This window comes from Symphalangus syndactylus, chromosome 1 (assembly GCF_028878055.3).
Source record: "Symphalangus syndactylus isolate Jambi chromosome 1, NHGRI_mSymSyn1-v2.1_pri, whole genome shotgun sequence".
NCBI lineage: Eukaryota > Metazoa > Chordata > Mammalia > Primates > Hylobatidae > Symphalangus > Symphalangus syndactylus.
In genome coordinates, this window is record NC_072423.2 from 28,708,283 (window position 1) to 28,729,696 (window position 21,414).

General features: G+C 42.8%; 1 protein-coding gene across 1 annotated transcript; it reads right to left on the reverse strand.

The window, feature by feature from the left end:
* Positions 1-8,105: 8,105 nt before the first annotated feature.
* Positions 8,106-20,603, reverse strand: LOC134732226 (probable ribosome biogenesis protein RLP24). Its single transcript, XM_063615250.1, is given in 3 exon segments — positions 8,106-8,364; positions 8,692-8,981; positions 20,592-20,603. Coding segments are annotated over 3 exon segments (561 nt in total).
* Between the last annotated feature and the right edge of the window lie 811 nt (positions 20,604-21,414).

A 21,414-nucleotide genomic window follows, 5' to 3' on the forward strand; every position in this document is an offset into this window, starting at 1 on the left:
CCCCAAATTTAAATATGTGGTATTTCATTATCATTCAAATTTTTTTTTTTAATTTTCAGTAGGACTTATTCTTTAATCTGTGTGGTTCTTAAAACAATTTCTTGATTTTTGAACATACGAGAATTTTCTCCTTCTTTTTTAAAAATTTTAAATAGAGATGGGTTTTCGCCATGTTGCCTAGGCTGGTCTTGAACTCCTGTGCTCAAGTGATCCACCTGCCTCGGCCTCCCAAAGTGCTGGGATTACAGATGTGAGCCAACATGCCCAGCCATGAGAATTTTCTCTCTCTTTTTTTTTCTTTTTTGAGATGTAGTCTCACTCTGTTGCCCAGGCTGGAGTAAAATGGCACAATTTTGGCTCACTGCAACTTCTGCCTCCCACGTTCAAGCAATTCTCCTGCCTCAGTCTCCCGAGTAGCTGGGACTACAGGTGAGCACCACCACACCCAGCTAATTTTGTATTTTTAGTAGAGACGGGGTTTCACCATGTTGGCCAGGCTGGTCTCGAACACCTGACCTCTAGTGATCTGCCTGCCTTGGCCTCCCAAAGTGCTGGGATTACAGGCATGAGCCATCGAGCCCGGCCTGAGAATTTTCTATATAAATTTGTTGTTGATTTCTATTAAATTGCATTTGGTGAGAGAAGATGCTGTGACTTCTTTCAATCCTTTGAAAGTCTTTGAGACATGAGTGCTGCATATTCTTGGATTGCCCTTGAGAGTTACTCTCCACCCTCTCCTCTCTGCTCTGAAAGGCTGGGGGCTAATCTTTATTCACCGTGTCACCAAGCCTCCCTTATCCGCTAGCTTCTATATTCTGCCAAATAACAAGGTGGTGACTAATAGGTTTTAGGTTTCAGAGGACATTTGAAACATTCATGGCTACATTGTTCATTATTGCTCCCCAACTGAAAACACCCCAAATTTTAATCAGCAGTGGAATATATTTAAGAAACAAACAAACATACATTCTGGTGTCTTATACAATGAAAAACTGTACAGTAATAAGGCAAATTATAGCTACTTGTGTATGAATTTCACAAACATATAAAAGCAAGCCAAGAAGGAAGAGGAGTAGAAAAAAGATGCATGCATTAAATACGGCTCTCTTTTCAAAAAATAAGGCAAAATAAGCTATACTGTTTAGAAATGCATACATACATGGCAAAGTTATAAAGAGACTCAAGAAACTGTTCATCCCAAGTGTCAAGATAGGGGCCCAGTCTAGAGAGGACGGAAGTGTTCTCATCTAGGAGGGACACAAAGGGATGTGTCTGTGTCTATGTCTTAACTTGAGTGGTGGTTATACAGACCTTTGCTTTAAAATTTTTCCTCAAGCAAGGGATCAGCAAATTATGACCTGTGGGCCAAATCAGCCCAGTATCTGTTTTTATAAATAAAGTTCTGTTGGAACACAGCCATCTTCATCCATTACATATTTCGTATAGCTGCTTCCATGCTGTAATAGCAGTCTAGCGCAGTTTTGGCAGAGACTATATATCCTGCAAAGCTAAAAATATTTACTATCAGGCCTAGAAGAGTGCATAAAACACGTACGTATGGTTTCAACCAGGGGCTGCTTCAAACCATATATGTAAATTTTGCTCACTCTTCTGTATGGATGATACATTTCACATTTTTAAAAGAGGAAATAGAAAAGGAAAGAAAAATGAATGAGATTAGCTTCTAATACGGTTAATATGTACTCACTGATTTTATAAACTTTGTTTTGAAGACTCACTCTGAAAATCTGAATCAAGAATTATTTGGTTGGCCAGACGCGGTGGCTCACACCTATAATCCCAGCACTTTGGGAGGCCAAAGCGGGTGGATCACATGATGTCAGGAGTTTCAGACCAGCCTGGCCAACATGGTGGAACCCCCACGGCCGGCTAATTTTTTGTATTTTTAGTAGAGACGGGGTTTCACCGTGGTCTCGATCTCCTGACCTCGTGATCCGCCCGCCTCGGCCTCCCAAAGTGCTGGGATTACAAGCGTGAGCCACCGCGCCCGGCGTAAGAGATAAATCTTAAGAAATCCAACTGAATTTGAGAACTGGGAGTAGCAACTCCAGGCATTTTCTCTTTCTCTCTCTTTCTCTCTGTCTCTCTCTCTCCTTTCTCTCCAGTCTGGTCCTTCACAGATGATAAGTTGCTCAGTCCCTATGTCCCAACTCCAAATTTCTGGGAGATATTTCATTTACTGCAACTTGGGTTACATTCACTGGTGGTGCAGTTTGTAGTAATGTGGCAGGTAGGGTAGCTGGGGGAAGGGCGGCATTTCTTTTTTTTTTTTCTTTTTCTTTTTTTTTGAGATGGAGTTTCACTCTTGTTGCCCAGGCTGGAGTACAATGGCACGATCTCGGCTCACCGCAACCTCTGCCTCCCAGTTTCAAGTGATTCTCCTGCCTCAGCCTCCCAAGTAGCTGCGATTACAGGCATGCACCACCATGCCCAGGTAATTTTGTGTTTTTCATACAGATGGGGTTTCTCCATGTTGGTCAGGCTGGGTCTTGAACTCCTGACCTCAGGTGTTCGGCCCTACTCGGCCTCCCAAAGCGCTGGGATTACAGGCATGAGCCACCGTGCCCAGCCAAAGGGCAGCGTTTCTAAGGAGAGATCGTGGATGGGAAGCAATGATTTTATGTATGTAACGAAATAAGAAAGGAACTAGGCTGGACATTGTTCAGAGGGCAATAAACAGTGGGTGAGTGATAGATGGGGAAAGATATTGCAGGGTACTTTCCAAGTGTGTATAAGGATTAATTTGCATCATGTATTGCAAATATTTATAAATTCTTTCAAGTACTTGAAAGAGAAGTCTAAATGTGGGATCAGAATGAATGAGAATGGTGAATTTTCTATAATGTGCAATCAAGCAAACTAGTGGGAAAATGAGAAAAGGCAAAAAAGCTAACAACGACATTGAAATAAAGCCTTCAAAAGAGTTTGATTTGCAAATTAGTATATGAGAGTTTACACGTTTAAATAATTTCCTACACCAAAGTAGCAGTCCTTGCATTTATGATAAACATGCTGCCTAGTGCAAGTCAGAATGTTTGAATTATTACTAAAGGATGTGAGCTGGGCCCTTCATGAAGAGCAGAAGTCAGCTAAACCACTTCGTGCTTTGAGGTACAAATGTAAATGAAATTAGCGGGAACTCTATCCCACCTGCAGTGGGACAGGAGTGGCGCAGCTCTTCCAACCACCTCTGGCTCAGTTGGCCCCTTCAAGGCTCACTCGTGGGTTCTGTGTTCGGGTGCCCCAGCATGACACCCCAGATGAGAGCACAATGTCCTTTTCTCCGTCTCTCCCCACAGTGTCGTAAGTGTTCATCAAAGGTTGAGGAAACGACCAAGAAGTGGCCGTTCTCACGTTGGGGAACGTGATGGCACTCCTGGGCAGACAGCCTAACACTGAACAGTGTGCACCTTCTCCTTCAGTCCTGAGAATTTCTTGGCAAACCTTCACCCCTAGGGCTTTCCTCCACAGGCTGCAAGGCTTCTGCCACGTGGCTGTGACCTCCTGCTCCTCACCCCCATCACAGACTCCCTCATCCCTCCAGCCCCCTTCCTTGGATATCTGCCAGCTCAACCAGCCTTGCTTCATTGTGCAAAACATTCCAGGTCACACCTCAGCCAAATATCCATTCATGAGCTGGCCTCCCAGGGGAACATGCAAGGCTTTAAAATCTCTTTTACTCCTTTCTCCCCTCTCTCCAGCACCACTGAGAGGAAAAGGACAGGAAAAAGTTTACTTTCCCACTGAAATTATTTATGCTGGACCTCTTGGAAAGTCCAGTTGTCTGGCTAGAAACAGTTGAAGTCTAAAATACCCATAGCTTTCTTTCTGTACAGGAGTGGAAGACAAGGTTCAGAATGTTTGACCCCTTCACCCAAAGGCACACAAGGCAGGTGGGGAGGCAGGATTCTAACCCAGGCTGAAGTTTCTAGATCTAGTACTTGTACTAAGCTGCCATGCTGCTTTATGTCTGCGACCATGTTGGAAAAAAGTATTTTAGCTGTACCATCACTTAGTTACAACTATTCTGATTCTGTTTAATCATCCACCTAATTTCATAGACCTGGCTCAAGCTTCTATTTTCTTAATGTTTACATTTTTCCAATATAAAAAATAGAAAATAATTGCACATTACACTGGGGTAAGTAGTATCCCCTCAAAATTTATGTCTACCCAGAACCTCAGAATGTGACCTTATTTGGTGAAAGGATCTTTGCAGATATAATGAGTTAAATGAGGTTATACTGGGTTAGAGTTGGACCCAAATCCAATGACTGACTCCTTAAAAGAAGGCCATATGAAGACGCTCAGGGAAGAAGGGTATGTGAAGACAGCAGCAGAGATTGCAGGAACACAGCTACAAGCCAGGAAACCCCAAGGATGACAGCCACCACCAGAAGCTAAGAGAGGCAAGAACAGATTCTCCCCAACAGCCTCCAGAAGGAACCAATCCTATCCAAACTTTAATTTCAGATTTCTGGGCTCCTGTGAGAGAATAAATTTCTGTTGTTTCAAGTCACCCAGTTTGTGGAACTTTGTTACAGCAGCAGTAGCAAACTAATAGACTGATTAAAGGAAAATGGAAATTAACAGTGAAAAGGAGAAATGAATGAATGCCCATCTGATTTGCAGCTTCTTGACACTTTTGATATTTTTCTTTCCAGTCATTTTGTGTTAGGTATAACCATGCTGCACATACTCTTCTGTCTCCTGATTTTTGCTTAGTGTTAAAAGCATTTATCCAGACTAACGTGTAAGTTTTGAAAGCATGATGTCAATGATTATATAATGTTTCACTAAGAGAATGCTCTAATTTTCTCATGATTATTTATCAGTGTTGTCCTGGGTTCATAGTTATTTAATTAACATGTATATCAACTGGTGCAGTCCTGGCGCATTTTGTGACTGTCTGCTCACACTGGAGAGGCAGTTAAGAGCCTAGAGCTCAAGAGAGGTTGCCTGGTTTCCCACCTTACCCCACTTCTTACTAGCTGTATGACCTTGGGCTAATTACTTATTCTCTCTGTGCCTCAAGTTTCCTCACCTATACAATATGAAAGAAAAGCCTACTTTATAGGGTTGTCTTGAAATAAATTAATGTCTGTATAGGACTGGATCGTCGTAAGCCAGTGAATAAAATTTGTGAATAAAATTTATTCAGAGCATCTATTATGTGCTGGGTTCTTGAAAATACACTTAGTTCTTGAAAAAACTTTACACTCCCAAGAAAGCCAATGTGTTTAAAAAATGCATGAAAAAATCATAACGGAAGTAAAACCTTACGGTAAATTGGGGTTGGAATAGATTGTGTAGGTGGTGGACTGGGTTTCTGTTTCCCTCCATTAGACTGTGGCTGCAGTGGAAGTCAATTGTTACAAAGTTTTCAAAATATATCATACATGCCCAAAAGTAGAATGACTCATTAAAAGGTGTGAACATTTTTAAAGGCTGTGGACATAATATATTGTCAACATGCTTTCCAAAAAGTAGTAGCAATTCACACTTTCCCCAGCAATACAGAGGGTTCTCTGCATCTTTGGTGGCATTGGAAATGCATTCTGTAACCTGTAAGTGAAAAATACTTCCTTATTTTAATTTGTGCTGAATTACTTTTGATGATAGATACAGGTAGGTAGGTAAGTAGGTAGACAAATTCTAAACTTTATTATTTTTGTTTGGTTGGCTGGTTTGGTTTTGTTGTTGTTGTTGTTTTGTTGAGACCCTGTTGAGACAGGGTCATGCTCTGTCATCCAGGCTGGAGTGCAATGGCACGATCATAGCTCACTGTAGCCTCTACCTCCTGGGCTCAAGGGATCCTCCCAGCAGAGCCTCCTAAATAGCTGGGACTACAGATGCCTAAACTTTAAAAGATGAAAATTTTCCACAACTGAGTGCAGTCAAAAGAATGTGCTACAGAGTCAGAAAACAAGCCTAAAAGACACGTTTAACAGGGCTGTGAACCACAACAGCATTGCTGGAATAGCGGTGCTTAGGAACAGCATTTATTCAGATAAATAATTTCTCTTGTTTATGTTCTACAAGGAACATATATTTCACTAGATTAGTATAAGTTCTAAATAAGATAATACATGTAACAACTAGTACATAATAGGAGATCAAAATGGTATCGTTTGCTTTGAGAAAGTTATATATATAATATACATAATATTTTATATATATAATATACATAATATTTTATATATATAATATTTTATATATATATATATATAATTTTTTTTTGAGATGGAGTCTCACTCTGTCACCCAGGCTGAAGTTTAGTGGTGCGATCTCGGCTCACTGCAACCTTCGCCTCCTAGGTTCAAGAGATTCTTGTGCCTCAGCCTCCCAAATAGCTGGGATTACAGGCATGCACCACCACGCCTGGCTAATTTTTGTATTTTTAGTAGAGATGGGGTTTCACCCATGTTGGCCAGGCTGGTCTCCAACTCCTGAGCTCAAATGAACCACCTGCCTCAGTCCCCCAAAGTGTTGAGATTATAGGTGTGAGCCACTGCACCTGGCCCAATTTTTTTTTTTTAGAGTCTTGCTCTGTTGTCCAGGCTGGAGTGAAGTGGCATTATCTCCCGGGTTCAAGTAATTCTCGTGCCTCAGCCTCCTGAGTAGCTGGGATTACAGGCATGCACCACCATGCCAGGCTAATTTTTGTATTTTTTGTAGAGACAGGGTTTTGCCACGTTGGCCAGGCTGGTGTTGAAGTCCTGACCTCAAGTGATCCACCTGTCTCAGCCTCCCAACGTGCTGGGATTAGAGGCATGAGCCACCGCACCTGGCCGAAAAAGTTATTTTATAGCCATATTATTTATAGCCATATTATTTTAAAGCCATGCCTCAAGCATAGCAGATGCATTAGCAAATCTGGAAAGTACACCAAAGGTCAAGTTCAGGAAGTGACAGTTGTGAAAAATACTCATAACCCTCCAGCCACCCAAAGAGAGCAAGCTTACTCTGACCATGCAGATTCACAGAATCTATATGTGCTCTGACAAGATTTGCCATGAGATGCTTACAAAAGTAGCCATAGTGATCAAACCAGGCAATCCAGGTACTGTCCATATGTCATAGTTACACATCATTAGCAAAAAATGGAGAAAATCAGAGAACAGTCCACGGCTATCATACCAGAAGTGCTATAACACCATATTCAGCAACAGAACACAGGGAACTGAATGGTGAGACACATTTACAAGTAGATACACTGACCAAAGCAAGTTAAGATTATGTATAAAATATTAGTTCCATACATGTGTATATCCTGAGGTAATTTTAAATTTAAAAATTATTTTATGTCCAACTATAATTTTTTTCTTTTTAAATGGTTTTATTTTATGTGCAAATAATGAGCAGATGTTGTACCCATAAATTCTACTTTCCAAAAACAGGAGCTTTTTAAAAGAAAACCACATAATAACTTAAAAAAGGCACTAGGATTCCTCTGCTTCTAGATCATTGCTAGGCTAGAAAAATAAAGTTTTTTCTACCAGGAATCACAAGTTAGAACTGAGTATTCTCCAAAGTGGAAGAGTGTAGTGTCACTCCAGGCAAAGATTATTCAGTTCTCATTCCAAACATCCACAACTACCTATCAGAAAGATTAAACCAAGTTGAAACAGTCCAGCATAATTAAGCTTCATCAAACGATGTCATTATGCTCTTCTAAGATGCAAATAAACCAAAACAGGAAATACTAAAATCAAAATATTTGACACTGTCATACAAATTGTTAGTTCCTTGTTGTATCCCCCCTTCTATAGAATTAATAAAGTGAATATTTTACTGCAAAGAATATTTTATTTTATACATCACTAGCCATGATTTTTTGCCATTAGTTATTATACAAATGCTACCTAGTGCCATTATCCAAATGACATAACCATTTTATGTCCGCAATTCACTAATCTAGTTATAAGTAGAATTTTCATGATTTGCATAAGTACATCTATCAGTGAAGATTTAATACTGAGATGCAATCTAACATCTGTAGTATCTGGTGTTTTGTAGATGGCAATGTAGGAGAGATACATTTTAATCACTTTTCATTTAAATGAACTTATGTAAAAAATAAACTAATAATTTAGCAGTTCCAAGTCTCCAAAGGGCATTTTCAAATGTCCATAGAAGAAATGGTTACAGAGATATTTAAGAAGCATCTTCATGTCCACATCCTGTTGTAACTGCTGTACCATTTTCTCTTCCAACTCCTTCCCTTTGCCTGCAAGACGGGCTTGGATAAGATGAATGCTTTGCTTGACTTCTTTGATATCCTGAACTTTCTGTAGCTCTTTATTTTTCTTCAATCTGTTCATTATAAATTTAGCTTCGGCCGGGCGCGGTGGCTCACGCGTGTAATCCCAGCACTTTGGGGAGGCTGAGGCGGGCGGATCACGAGGTCAGGAGATCGAGAACACGGTGAAACCCCGTCTCTACTAAAAATACAAAAAAAAATTAGCCGGGCGTGGTGGCAGGCGCCTGTAGTCCCAGCTACTCGGAGAGGCTGAGGCAGGAGAATGGCGTGAACCCGGGAGGCGGAGCTTGCAGTGAGCCGAGATTGCGCCACTGCACTCCAGCCTGGGCAACAGAGTGAGACTCCATCTCAAAAATAAATAAATAAATAAATAAATAAATAATAAATAAATAAATTTAGCTTCGCATTTCTGTTTGATCTCTTCAACTCTCTTCATTGCATCAGTAGTTTTATTCTATAGCTCTCGCTAGTATTTGATAGGTTCATTTCTATGTTTGTCAAATTCAAATGAATTATCTACCGTAAGCTCTTTACCAGCTCCTTTCTGGAATGGTTTGGTCAGCCTAACTTTGCCAGGATTGCACTTCTTTTTAAAGTTTTTATGACATTTAGATTTACAAAATCCGAACACCTTGCAATCGTTGCAGATGAACATTATGCAATGGCCAGAGTAGATAGGCCCTGAACAGAAATAACACTTCTTTTTATTTTATTTTATTTTATTATTATACTTTAGGTTTTAGGGTACATGTGCACAATGTGCAGGTTTGTTACATATGTATCCATGTGCCGTGTTGGTTTGCTGCACCCATTAACTCGTCATTTAGCATTAGGTATATCTCCTAATGCTGTCCCTCCCCACTCCCCCAACCCCACAACAGTCCCCGGAGTGTGATGTTCCCTTCCTGTGTCCATGAGTTCTCATTGTTCAATTCCCACCTATGAGTGAGAACATGCGGTGTTTGGTTTTTTGTCCTTGCGATAGTTTACTGAGAATGATGTTTTCCAGTTTCATCCATGTCCCTACAAAGGACATGAACTCATCATTTTTTATGGCTGCATAGTATTCCATGGTGTATATGTGCCACATTTTCTTAATCCAGTCTATCGTTGTTGGACATTTGGGTTGGTTCCAAGTCTTTGCTATTGTGAATAGTGCCGCAATAAACATACATGTGCATGTGTCTTTATAGCAGCATGATTTATAGTCCTTTGGGTATATACCCAGTAATGGGATGGCTGGGTCAAATGGTATTTCTAGTTCTAGGTCCCTGAGGAATCGCCACACTGACTTCCACAATGGTTGAACTAGTTTACAGTCCCACCAACAGTGTAAAAGTGTTCCTATTTCTCCACATCCTCTCCAGCACCTGTTGTTTCCTGACTTTTTAATGATCGCCATTCTAACTGGTGTGAGATGGCATCTCATTGTGGTTTTGATTTGCATTTCTCTGATAGCCAATGATGATGAGCATTTTTTCATGTGTTTTTTGGCTGCATAAATGTCTTCTTTTGAGAAGTGTCTGTTCATGTCCTTCGCCCACTTTTTGATGGGGTTGTTTGTTTTTTTCTTGTAAATTTGTTTGAGTTCATTGTAGATTCTGGATATTAGCCCTTTGACAAACCTGACAAAAACAAGCAATGGGGAAAGGATTCCCTATTTAATAAATGGTGCTGGGAAAACTGGCTAGCCATATGTAGAAAGCTGAAACTGGATCCCTTCCTTACACCTTATACAAAAATTAATTCAAGATGGATTAAAGACTTACATGTTAGACCTAAAACCATAAAAACCCTAGAAGAAAGCCTAGGCAATACCATTCAGGACATAGGCATGGGCAAGGACTTCATGTCTAAAACACCAAAAGCAATGGCAACAAAAGCCAAAATTGACAAATGGGATCTAATTAAACTAAAGAGCTTCTGCACAGCAAAAGAAACTACCATCAGAGTGAACAGGCAACCTACAGAATGGGAGAAAATTTTTGCAACCTACTCATCTGACAAAGGGCTAATATCCAGAAATAACACTTCTTGATACACGTGTTGAACCCGTGTGGTTCCCCACTGACCACACGCCAAGCTTGAGAGCCCATCTACAATTTTTTTTTAACTTTTCATTTTGAAATAATGATAGAGTCACCAGAAGATTCAAAGAAAGTGTACAGGGAGGCCCAGTGTACCCTATACCTAGCCTCCTTCAGTGGTGGTAACATCTTGAATAATTACTGTACAAAATCAAAATCAGGAAATTGACATTGAAATGCTCCACAGAGCTGATTCAGATTTCATTGGTTTTATAAGCACACACGTGTGTACTTCTATACAATCTTATTACGAGTGTAGCTTCCTGTAACCACCAACACAATTGAGATACACAACTGTGCCATCACTACAAGGCTGCCTCATGCTGTAACTGCCCAGCGGGTTCACCCTGCCCACTGCCTAGACAGAGCTGTTTTATCAAGATAGGGGAATTTCTATAGAGAAAGAGTCATTCATGCAGAGCTGTCTGTGTGGGAGACCAGAGTTTCATTATTACTCAGATCAGTCTCCCTGAGCATTCGGGGATCAGAGTTTTTTTTTTCTTTCTTTCTTCTTTTGAGACGGAGTCTCACTCTGTTGCCCAGGCTGGAGTGCGGTGGCGCAATCTCAGCTCACTGCAAGCTCCACCTCCCGGGTTCACGCCATTCTCCTGCCTCAGCCTCCCAAGTAGCTGGGACTACAGGCGCTTGCCACTGCACCCGGCTAATTTTTTGTATTTTTAGTAGAGAGGGGGTTTCACCGTGTTAGCCAGGATGGTCTCGATCTCCTGACCTCGTGATCCGCCCGCCTCGGCCTCCCAAAGTGCTGGGATTACAGGCTTGAGCCACCGCGCCCGGCCTCTTTTTTTTTTTTTTTTTTTGAGACAGTCTCGCTCTGCCGCCCAGGCTGAAGTTCAGTGACGCGATCTTTGCTCACTGCAACCTCCGCCTTCGAGGTTCAAGCCATTCTCCTGCCTCATCCTCCTGAATGGCTGGGATTATTGGCGCCTGCCATCACTCCCAGCTAATTTTTGCATTTTTTAGTAGTGACAGGGTTTTGACATGTTGGCCAGCCTGGTCTTGAACCCCTGACCTCAAGTGATCTGCCCGCCTTGGCCTCCCAAAGTGTTAGGATTACAGGTGTGAGCCACTGCGCCTGGCCAAGTGTTTAGCTTTTTAAGAAACTGATATTTTCCAGAGTGGCTATACTACTTTACATTACTATAAGTGTAGGGAAACAGATAATTTTCTCTCTATCTTTCATAGTTCTTAGTTGGGATGGGCCACTGTAACAAAAAACAGATTAAAAAGAGACAAATAAACAGGAGATTATTAACATGTATACTTCGTGTAGTATACAGGGGAGATACCCAGAGAAATTGGTACATTTCAAAGAGGTGGCTTTGAACTCAGACTTAAATACCATGTCGGCTGAAACAAAAAGAAGGGTGTAGGGAAAGTTGATTATGCTCAGGAAAAACTGGCAAATAAGAGTAAGATTTGTTATGGAGATTTAAGTCAGTGCCTTCTCCATCAATAAAGGATAACTGTCTCCAGTGACTTAGAGTCATCCTGTCCTCCTGGGATAACGTGGGTGATAGGGTAACTTCCACTCTGTTTTCAGAGCTTCTCCTGTGGTTGCGGTTTCCCAAAATAATCAGCTCAAAGTAAGAGAGGGGAGAGGAGAGAAAGAGAAGGAGAGTTATTATAAGGAATTGGCTTATGTGATTATGGAGGCCGAGAAGTCCCACCATCTGCCATCTGCAAGCTGGCAGCTGGGGAAAGCCAGGGGTATCATTCAATCTGAGTCCAAAGGCCTGAGAACCAGGGGAGCTGATGATGTAAACTGCAGTCTGAGGGAAGGAGAGACTGATATTCCAGCTCAAGTCATCTGGCAGAAAAGAAGGGCCAAATTCAGGGCCGGGCAAGGTGGCTCATGCCTGTAATCCCAGCACTTCAGGGGGCCGAGGCAGGTGGATCACTTGAGCTCAGGAGTTTGAGACCAGCCTGGCCAAAATGGTGAAACCCCATCTCTACTAAAAATACAAAAATTAGCTGGGCATGGTGGCACGTGCCTGTAACCCCAGCTATTTGGGAGGCTGAGGCGGGAGAATCGCTTGAACCTGGGAGGCAGAGGTTGCAGTGAATCAAGATCGCACCACTGCACTCCAGCCTGGGTGACAGAGTGAGACTCTGTCTCCAAAAACAAAAAGAGGGGACAAATTCTCCCTTCCTCTGCCTTAAAGCCCTCAACAGCCCATTGAGGAGGATGATCCACTCATAGACAGAATCGGAAATGACGTTTCGCCAAGTATCTGGGAACCCCATGACCCAATCAAGATGAAACATAAAATTAACCATCACAAACGCTAATGATCAAATATAAAACGGGAAGTGGAGTATGGAGTACTTAGAGTTGGGAGGCAACAGTTGTCACTGCAAACAGGATGGTCAGGGAACGTGCCCTGAGACAGTAACATGTAGATCTGAAGGAGAGAGTAGGGGGCTTGAGAAGGGAAGTAACTCACGCATGACCCTCACCCTTATCCACTAACTACTAACTCTGTGTTCTCTCCCTGATGATAGCTGGTTGTTTTATTTTCATAAAGTCATGAGATGTTAGAGATGAAAGTGACCACTGGGGATGGCCTAAGTTTCACTGAAGATCCTGTCTATTAAACAAAAAATTGAATTTTTATGGCAACTCAGATTGATAGTGGTGGCTTTTTGGAGCATGGCGTAGAGCAAGATCCAAAGGTTAGGTCTGGGTTCAGAGCAAAAAGCGATGTTTTCCCCACGTTCAGCAGGAGGATGGTGACATTAGACAGTCGGTGGCCCATTCCTCTTCTAGTGTGACCCTCCCATTACATGATGAGGACATAGGCAGCTGGAGCGTAACAGACAGGAAGTGGCTGGATTTTCATAATGGTCTTCAACATGAACACTTTTATGCCTTCACTGTTTCCATGATTGACTAAAGGAAAGTAAAAGAAATGGAGGAGGCTGGGCGTGGTGGCTCACACCTATAATCCCAGCACTTTGGGAGGCCGAGGTGAGTGGGTCACCTGATGTCAAGAGTTCGAGACCAGCCTGGCCAACATGGTGAAACCCTATCTCTACTAAAAATACAAAAAATTAGCTGGGCCTGGTGGCGAGCGCCTGTAATCCCAGCTACTTGAGAGGCTGAGGCAGGAGAATAGCTTGAACCCAGGAGGTAGACGTTGCAGAGAGCCGAGATTGCGCCATTGCACTCCAGCCTAGGCGACAGAGTGAGACTCCGTCCCAAAAAAAGAAAAAGAAAAGAAAAGAAAAAAGAAAAAAAATGGAGGACTCCACTCTTGGTTACAATGAAAAGAGTCCCCGCCTCCCAAACTTGCAGTTTCTCTCAGGCAACCATTTTATTCCAGGGCTTGGCCAGGCCTCCAGAAATGTTATTTTTCTCTTCTTCTTTGTGGACTCAGCCCAGGGAGGAAAGGTATAATTGCAACCCCACACCCACAAAGATGCTCCTTGGACTTGGATAAAAGAGCACAAGACACCATTTTTATCACTTAACCCGGTAAAAGAAGATACCTACACAGATCACCAGGACCACACAGTAGGAACAGAGGCACCCCTTCCCCTGTGCTGCCCAAGTTCCTAAAGGGATCTGAATGAAGCAACTGTTTAACTAATGCAACCATGTTTAAAGTTCCCAAGGGATCCACACTCTTTAAATGATGCATAAATTGAGTCATTTTGTAAAATACAATCCCTTGATTTATTTGCTTAGTAGCTTTTAGTTTGTCTACTAGGTTTCTCTAAAGAAGAATACAAATGTATTTAGGCATAAATTGTTTTCAATCATTTTCTTGATGTCTACATTACCCTCCATGTAATATATTAGGGGTTCCTAAGCCACAAATGGTATGATTGAAGGTATAAAAACTTGAAGCTCACTGCAACCTCAAACTCCTGGGCTCAAGCAATCCTCCTGCCTCAGCCTCCCGAGCAGCTGGTACTACAGGTGGGTGTCACCATGCCCAGCTAATTTTTAAAATTTTTTTGTAGAGATGGGGGCCTTGCTGTGTTGCTCAGGCTGGTTTTGAACTCCTGGCTTCAAGTGATCCTCCCACTTTGACCTCCCAAAGTGCTGGGATTGCAGGCATGAGCCACCGTGCCCGTGGCTCATGCCTGTAATACACTAGAATTATGAAATGGCAGCAGAAAGAATTGACCTTCTAGCTAGCAGTTGGATCAAACAAGTAAAATGATTTGACGATGAGCAAAAGGAGCCTTGTTATTTTTGACTTAAATGTTCTTGAGAACAAAAATGATGATGCCAGGCTTCAGAAGATGGTCCCTTGAGGGTTTAATGGTTGAAAATCATCCTCACTTTCCTACCCCTTTCAACACACACACACACACACACACACACACACACATACACGCAGTGTTGGGCTCAGTGACACCACATAACAATAGCAACAGGCTTAAGGACAGTGCAAGCACAGGTGCATCAGGCTACTGTCGGGAGAAGGGAAACTAGAATGTGCACTGAGAATAAAAAATGGCTTGGGTGAGTCATCAAACAACCGTGTCAAAAAGCAGGATGTCTGATTTCACAGCCTCCGTTGCTCCCTCCAACACCACATGGAACGTGAACTCCAAACTGATAAAGTCTCAGGCAGGTCAATCACCTTCTACTCAGCCCCAGTGTGAAAGAGGAAGGACTCATATGGAAAATCCTGCTCTAAACACAGGCTTATCTGTGTTGCAAGATGATGAAACGTTACAGACTTAGGGAATTCATTCTCAGGTGAGAATTCAGTAACTGGCCCTGGGGGCTGTAAAATATACTGGCCATGAGTCCCTTAGGTAGTCGAAGGATAAGACGACCAAAGTCTAACCTGAGCCGATGTTACTGACATGAGTGTCAGTACATGCATCTGAATCTTACTCTGTCAATTCTCAAGACAGGAAATGAAAGTAAAAGGATTTGTCACTTGAGGAATTTCTCTGTATGCATGATTATTATTTATTGCATTTCTCACATATTCAAACTTGCTTTTAAGCCAAACTATGAAGTGAGTAAAACTTGACTTTTGTTCCTTGATTCCTTATTTTCTCACCTCACATTTTTTTTTCTTTTGATGGTTAAATTAGTTAGGAGACTAGTTTCACTCCTACTACAGAGAAAGTGTACACAAATAATACTGATTTAAGTGAGATGAAGGTTTATTTCTCTGACACACAAAAATCCAAGCTAGTATGCCGCCACCAGTCATACCAGGAATAGTTTTAGGGACTCAAATGCTTACCTAGTTACTTTGCAATCTGCAACATATGCTTTTTTCATCTTCTCTTGGTGCAACATGGCTGCTCCTGATCACGTCAATTCATCTGTATTCCCTCCTGTAGAAAGAAAAGAACGGGCAAGGGGCATGACTTGAAAGTTGCATGCATTACTTCTGCTCAAGCCCCATTGGCCAGAATTTAGTCCTATGCCCACACCAAACTACAAGGGAGAGATATTTGAAAGCACAGAGTGTGATTTGGGTTCAGAATGAAGACCCTGAATGACTTGGAAAGGGCTACATCTGTTCACTACGTGATAAGTTGGTGATTAATTCAAGGCTTTACTGAGGAGGAGAGCCAGGAGGCCAGAGTGCACCAAAAAGATGCTGACAGATTCAGTGGTGACAGGAAGTGACCTAGGGCCTGGAGAGAAACTAGGGGACTCCCAGGAAAGCTGGCTTGTGGTGATATAGGAGTTAAAAAGGAATTACCTAGGGAGATAGCAAGGGCATGGGAGTCCTTGGTAGGGCTTTCCTTTTAATGAAAAGCAGCCCCAAATCATTTTCTAACAAAAAGCAGCTGATAAAAGTTGAGCTGCAGACATAGACAAGCAAGCTGGCAGCTTGCTGCACAGATGAATGCCAGCAAGAACTAAGGACTAGACCTTTTCAAGATGGCGGCTCCATCTTGCCTTCTCTGCCAGCCACATGTATGGTAAGAAGCAGATAAAATGGCCCCCATCAACTGGAAAGTCCATTTGCATAAGAAGACTAGGGTAGGGTGACCAGCCTTCCCAGAGAGCTTTGTAAATGTCATACCTGATGGAACCAATCTGTGAGGCCTAGTAAATCAGACAACACCTCCTCAAACTGGACTATAAAACTCAGTGCATTCTCCACCAGCTGGTCCTTTCTGCTTGGAGACTCCTTCTGAGAGGTGAAGCCAACTGGACTTCCTGGGTCGAGTGGGGACTTGGAGAACTTTTCTGTCTTAGAAGAGGATTGTAAAATGCACCAATCAGCACTCTGTAGCTAGAAAGAGGATTGTAAAATGCACCAATCAGTGCTCTGTAAAAATGCACCAATCAGCACTCTGTAGTGAGCAAGAGGATTCTAAAATGCACCAATCAGCAGGAGTCTAAAAGTAGCCAATCGTGGGGAGGATTGAAAAAAGGGCACTCTGATAGGACAGAAACAGAACATGGGAGGGGACAAATAAGGGAATAAAAGCTGGCCACCCCCCAGCCAGCAGCAGTAACCCGCCTCGGGTCCCCGTCAATGCCGTGGATGCTTTGTTCTTTAGCTCTTCACAGTAAATCTTGGTGCTGTTCACTCTTTGGGTCCATGCCATCTTTAAGAGCTCTAACACTGCAAAGGTCCATGGCTCCATTCTTGAAGTCAGGGAGACCACGAACCCACTGGCAGCAACCAACTCCAGACACACTTCAAGAGGAAGCTGTTTTTCTTTCTCTTCTCTTCTAACTGATAAACCTCCACTCCTAAACTCCTCCCGTGTGTCCATGTTCTAAATTACTCTGGTACCCGACAATGAACCCCGGGTTTTTTTGTTTTGTTTCAGTTTGTTTTGTTTGAGACGGAGTTTCGCTCTTGTTTCCCAGGCTGGAGTTCAATGCTGCAATCTCGGCTCACCGCAGCCTCAGCCTCCCAAGTTCAAGTGATTCTCTTGCCTCAGCCTCACAAGTAGCTGGGAATACAGGCATGCGCCACCACACCCGGCTAATTTTGTATTTTTAGTAGAGATGGAGTTTCTCCATGTTGGTCAGGCTGGTCTCGAACTCCCAACCTCAGGTGATCCACTCGCTTTGGCCTCCCAAAGTGCTGGGATTACAGGTGTGAGCCACCATGCCCGGCTGAACCCTGAGTTTATACCCCGGACAACGTAGCCACTTCAGTGGTGTTTGCTTCCTCCTCTTGACCCCAGACCCTCCTGATCTACTGCAAGATTTGCCATATGCAGGGGAATTGTGGGTAATCCTGGGAAGTTTAATTTGGGAGTAAATTACTTACCTGAACATGTCACTCCCCATCTCAAATCCCCCACCCCGAGCAAAATCAAAAGTGGTTTTTTTGTTGTTTTTGAGAGAGAGTCTCACTCTGTTGCCCAGGCTGGAGTGCAATAGCACTATCTCGGTTCACTGCAACCTCTGCCTCCTGGGTTCAAGCAATTCTCGTGGCTTGGCCTCCCAAGTAGCTAGGATTACAGGCATGTGCCACCATGCCAGGCTAATTTTTGTATTTTTAGTAGAGACAGGGTTTCACCACGTTGGGCAGGCTGGTTTCGAACTCCTGACCTCAGGTGATCCACCCACCTAGGCCTCCCAATGTGCTGGGATTACAGGCGTGAGCCACCACGCCTGGCCCAAAAGTTGTTATCTTGACTACAAAGCCCAGTGTCATCTAGCCCCCGCCCACTGTCTCCAACCTCATCCCACGTGGCCCTGCCCCTTCTCCACTGTGCGGCCACCACGCTGTCCCCGTGGCTACTTCTAAAGCACACAAGCATGTTTCTGCCATGTTTCTTACACCTGCTGGCCCTACTACCTACACTGCCTTCCCCCAAATATGTATAAGACAGGTAGCCTCCCTTCTTTCAAGTTTCTGCTCAAATGTCACCTCTATCAAGAGGCAATCCCTGACCAGTCATTTTAAAATGGTGCTACTCCAAGTGAGGCAAACAGACCGGAGTTTGTCTGTGAACAGTTTGCTGCCATTTGACCATGACTTGAGCCCAGAAATTTTGAAGGTGCACATCTAGAATTTTGCTGCAATGTCAAAGACAGTGACTTGTCTCACTGACCGGGGTAGAGATGAGTTTGAGGGGTGTTGAATTCAGGTGCTGAGCCACATGTAGAGTGCACTACATTCTAGTCATGCATGTTAGGACCACCATTTCATTTTTATGATGTATTGCATTATCGTAAGTTTAGCCCTTAATTAGGCTTGCCTTTCAATTTATAGTTTAGCATTATTAGTTGTAAAGACAATTTTGTATTCTATTTTTTTTTTTTTTTTTTTTGAAATGAAATCTTGCTCTTGCCCAGGCTGGAGTGCAGTGGCACAATCTTGGCTAACTGCAACCTCCGACTCCCTGGTTCCAGCGATTCTTCTGCCTCAGCCTCCCGAGTAGCTGGGATTACAGGCACAGGCCACCATGCCCGGTTAATTTTTGTGTTTTTAGTAGAGACAGGGTTTCGCTATGTTGGCCAGGCTGGTCTCGAACTCCTGACCTCAGGTGATCCACCCATCTCAGCCTCCCAAAGTGTTGGGATTACAGGTGTGAGTCACCGTGCCCGGTTTTCTGTATTTATTTTTTACCTTAATTTACTGATGGTGACCCAAGATTTACTGGACTATTTTTGTCAAGAAAAGACTTATTTTTTCAAAAATAGCGGTGATAGTCAACCAAATAATGACAACAGAGGTTATTTCCAATAGCATAAAAGCAAAATCATATATACTAATGTTACTCAGATATATATTCACTTATATATTGACGTTGGGTTTGTAGCGATCATTGATGGCAAATTGCTAAAAACTATGATGTGTTATTTATAGAGCTGTACTGGCTAATTATGCTTTGAAACCATCAAGACTTAAGCAGCATTTACATAGAAAGCATGAAAAATTCAAAACCAAAATAATCCTTTTGCTGGGTGCAGTGGCTCACTCCTGTTATCCTAGCACTTTTGGAGGCAGAAGCGGGAGGATCACTTGAACACAGGAGTTTGAGACCGGCCTGGGAAACATAATGAGACCTCATCTCTTTTTAAAAGGAAAAAAAAAATCCTCTTAAGGAAAGACTAACAAATTAAAAAGCTGATGGAAGCAGTCACTTGGTATTTCATTTACAAACATTAGTAATTTGCAGGTATCTTATGAAGCAGCACTTTGGGTTGCTAAGATTGAAAAGTACAATTGCTGAGACATTAGTAAAAGATTGAAGCAAAGATGTTTGGGGTCGGGCGCGGTGGCTCATGCCTGTAATCTCAGCACTTTAAGAGGCTGAGGTGGGCAGATCACTTGAGGTCAGGAGTTTGAGACCAGCCTGGCTAACATGGTGAAACCCCGTGTCTACTAAAAATACAAAAATTAGCTGGGTGTGGTGGTGGGTGCATGTAATCCCAACTACTTGGGAGGCTGAGGCAGGAGAATTGCTTGAACCCGGGAGGCAGAGATAGCAGTGAGCCAATATCGTGCCACCGCACTCCAGCCTGGGCGACAGCAAGACTGTCTCAAAAAAAAAAAAAAAAAAGAATTTATTTGGAAATGGGTAAATCTTTGACAGACAAGGTAGCTCAGGTACCATTTTCCTATGATATTATAGCTCAGTGTATTCAGGAACTACAGAAACCAACCAACTGAATAAATTAAGCTAGTATTTTCTTTGCAACTTGACTAAAGTACACATATTGCCAACGGCACTATTTTTTTTTTTTTTTTTTTTTTTTTTTTTTTTTTTTTTGAGACAGGGTCTTGCTCTGTTGCCAGGCTGGAATGCAGCAATGCAATCATGGCTCACTGCAGCCTCAACTTCTCCCACCTCAGCCTCCTGAGTAGCCAGGGCTAAGGTGTAGGCCACCACACCTGGCTAATTTTTTTTTTTTTTTCTGTAGAGACAGGGTTTTGCCATGTGGTCCAGGCTGGTCTCAAACTCCTGGGCGCAAGCAATCTGCCTGCCTCGGCCTCCCAAAATGAGGGGATTACAGGAGTGAGCCACCACACATGGCTGCCAATGGCAGTTTTTAAAGTATATGTGTGATTTGAAGATGGTGCTATCAAATAATTATTTCTTTCAACTTAATTGCCTATAGACACAAGTAGCTCTGAGCTGTTTAAAACTCTGAAGGATTATATTGGCTTAAGTGTAGTTTGCACTTTAAGCTTCCTGTCAGAGTGAGTTCTGATGGTGTAGCCGCAATGACAGAAAAGTTTTCTAGAATAAATACACAGATTAAGGATTTTACACTGGAATATAAACCAACATACTGCTTCTTCCATAACGCCTTACTACAAAAAAAAAAAAAGTCAATGTGACTAGCATTATAGTAAGAATTGTGAATTAAATAAAAGCTAATGTGTTAAAATTAAGATAATTATCTTTATGTAACAATATGAAAGCTGATTATATGTAACACTGCATGTTGAGGTATGATGTTTGTCAAAAGGAGGCCATCGGCTGGGCGTGGTGGCTCATGCTTGTAATCCCAGAACTTTGGGAGGCCGAGGCGGGCGGATCACGAGGTCAGGACATCGAGACCATCCTGGCTAACACGGTGAAACCCCGTCTCTACTAAAAAATACAAAAAATTAGCCAGGCGTGGTGGCGGGTGCCTGTAGTCCCAGCTACTCGGAGAGGCTGAGGCAGGAGAATGGCGTGAACCCGGGAGGCGGAGCTTGCAGTGAGCGGAGATTGTGCCACTGCACTCCAGCCTGGGTGACAGAGCAAGACTCCGTCTCAAAAAAATAAAAAAAGGAGGCCATCTATCAAGAATGTTTGAACTGTGAAACAAACTCTGTGCCTCTGAAAGATAAAAAATAGGTTGATTCCACCTTTTTTTTTGAGACGGAGTCTCACTCTGTCTCCCAGGCTGGAGTGCAGTGGTGTGATCTTGGATCACTACAAACTCCATCTCCCAGGTTCAGGCAATTCTCCTGACTCACTTCCCCAGTAGCTGGGATTACAGGCGCACAGCACCATGCCCAACTAATTTTGTAGTTTTAGTAGAGATGGGGTTTCACCATGTTGGCCAGGCTGGCCTCGAACTCCTGGCCTCAAGTGATCCTCCCCCCTCGGCCTCCCAAAGTGCTT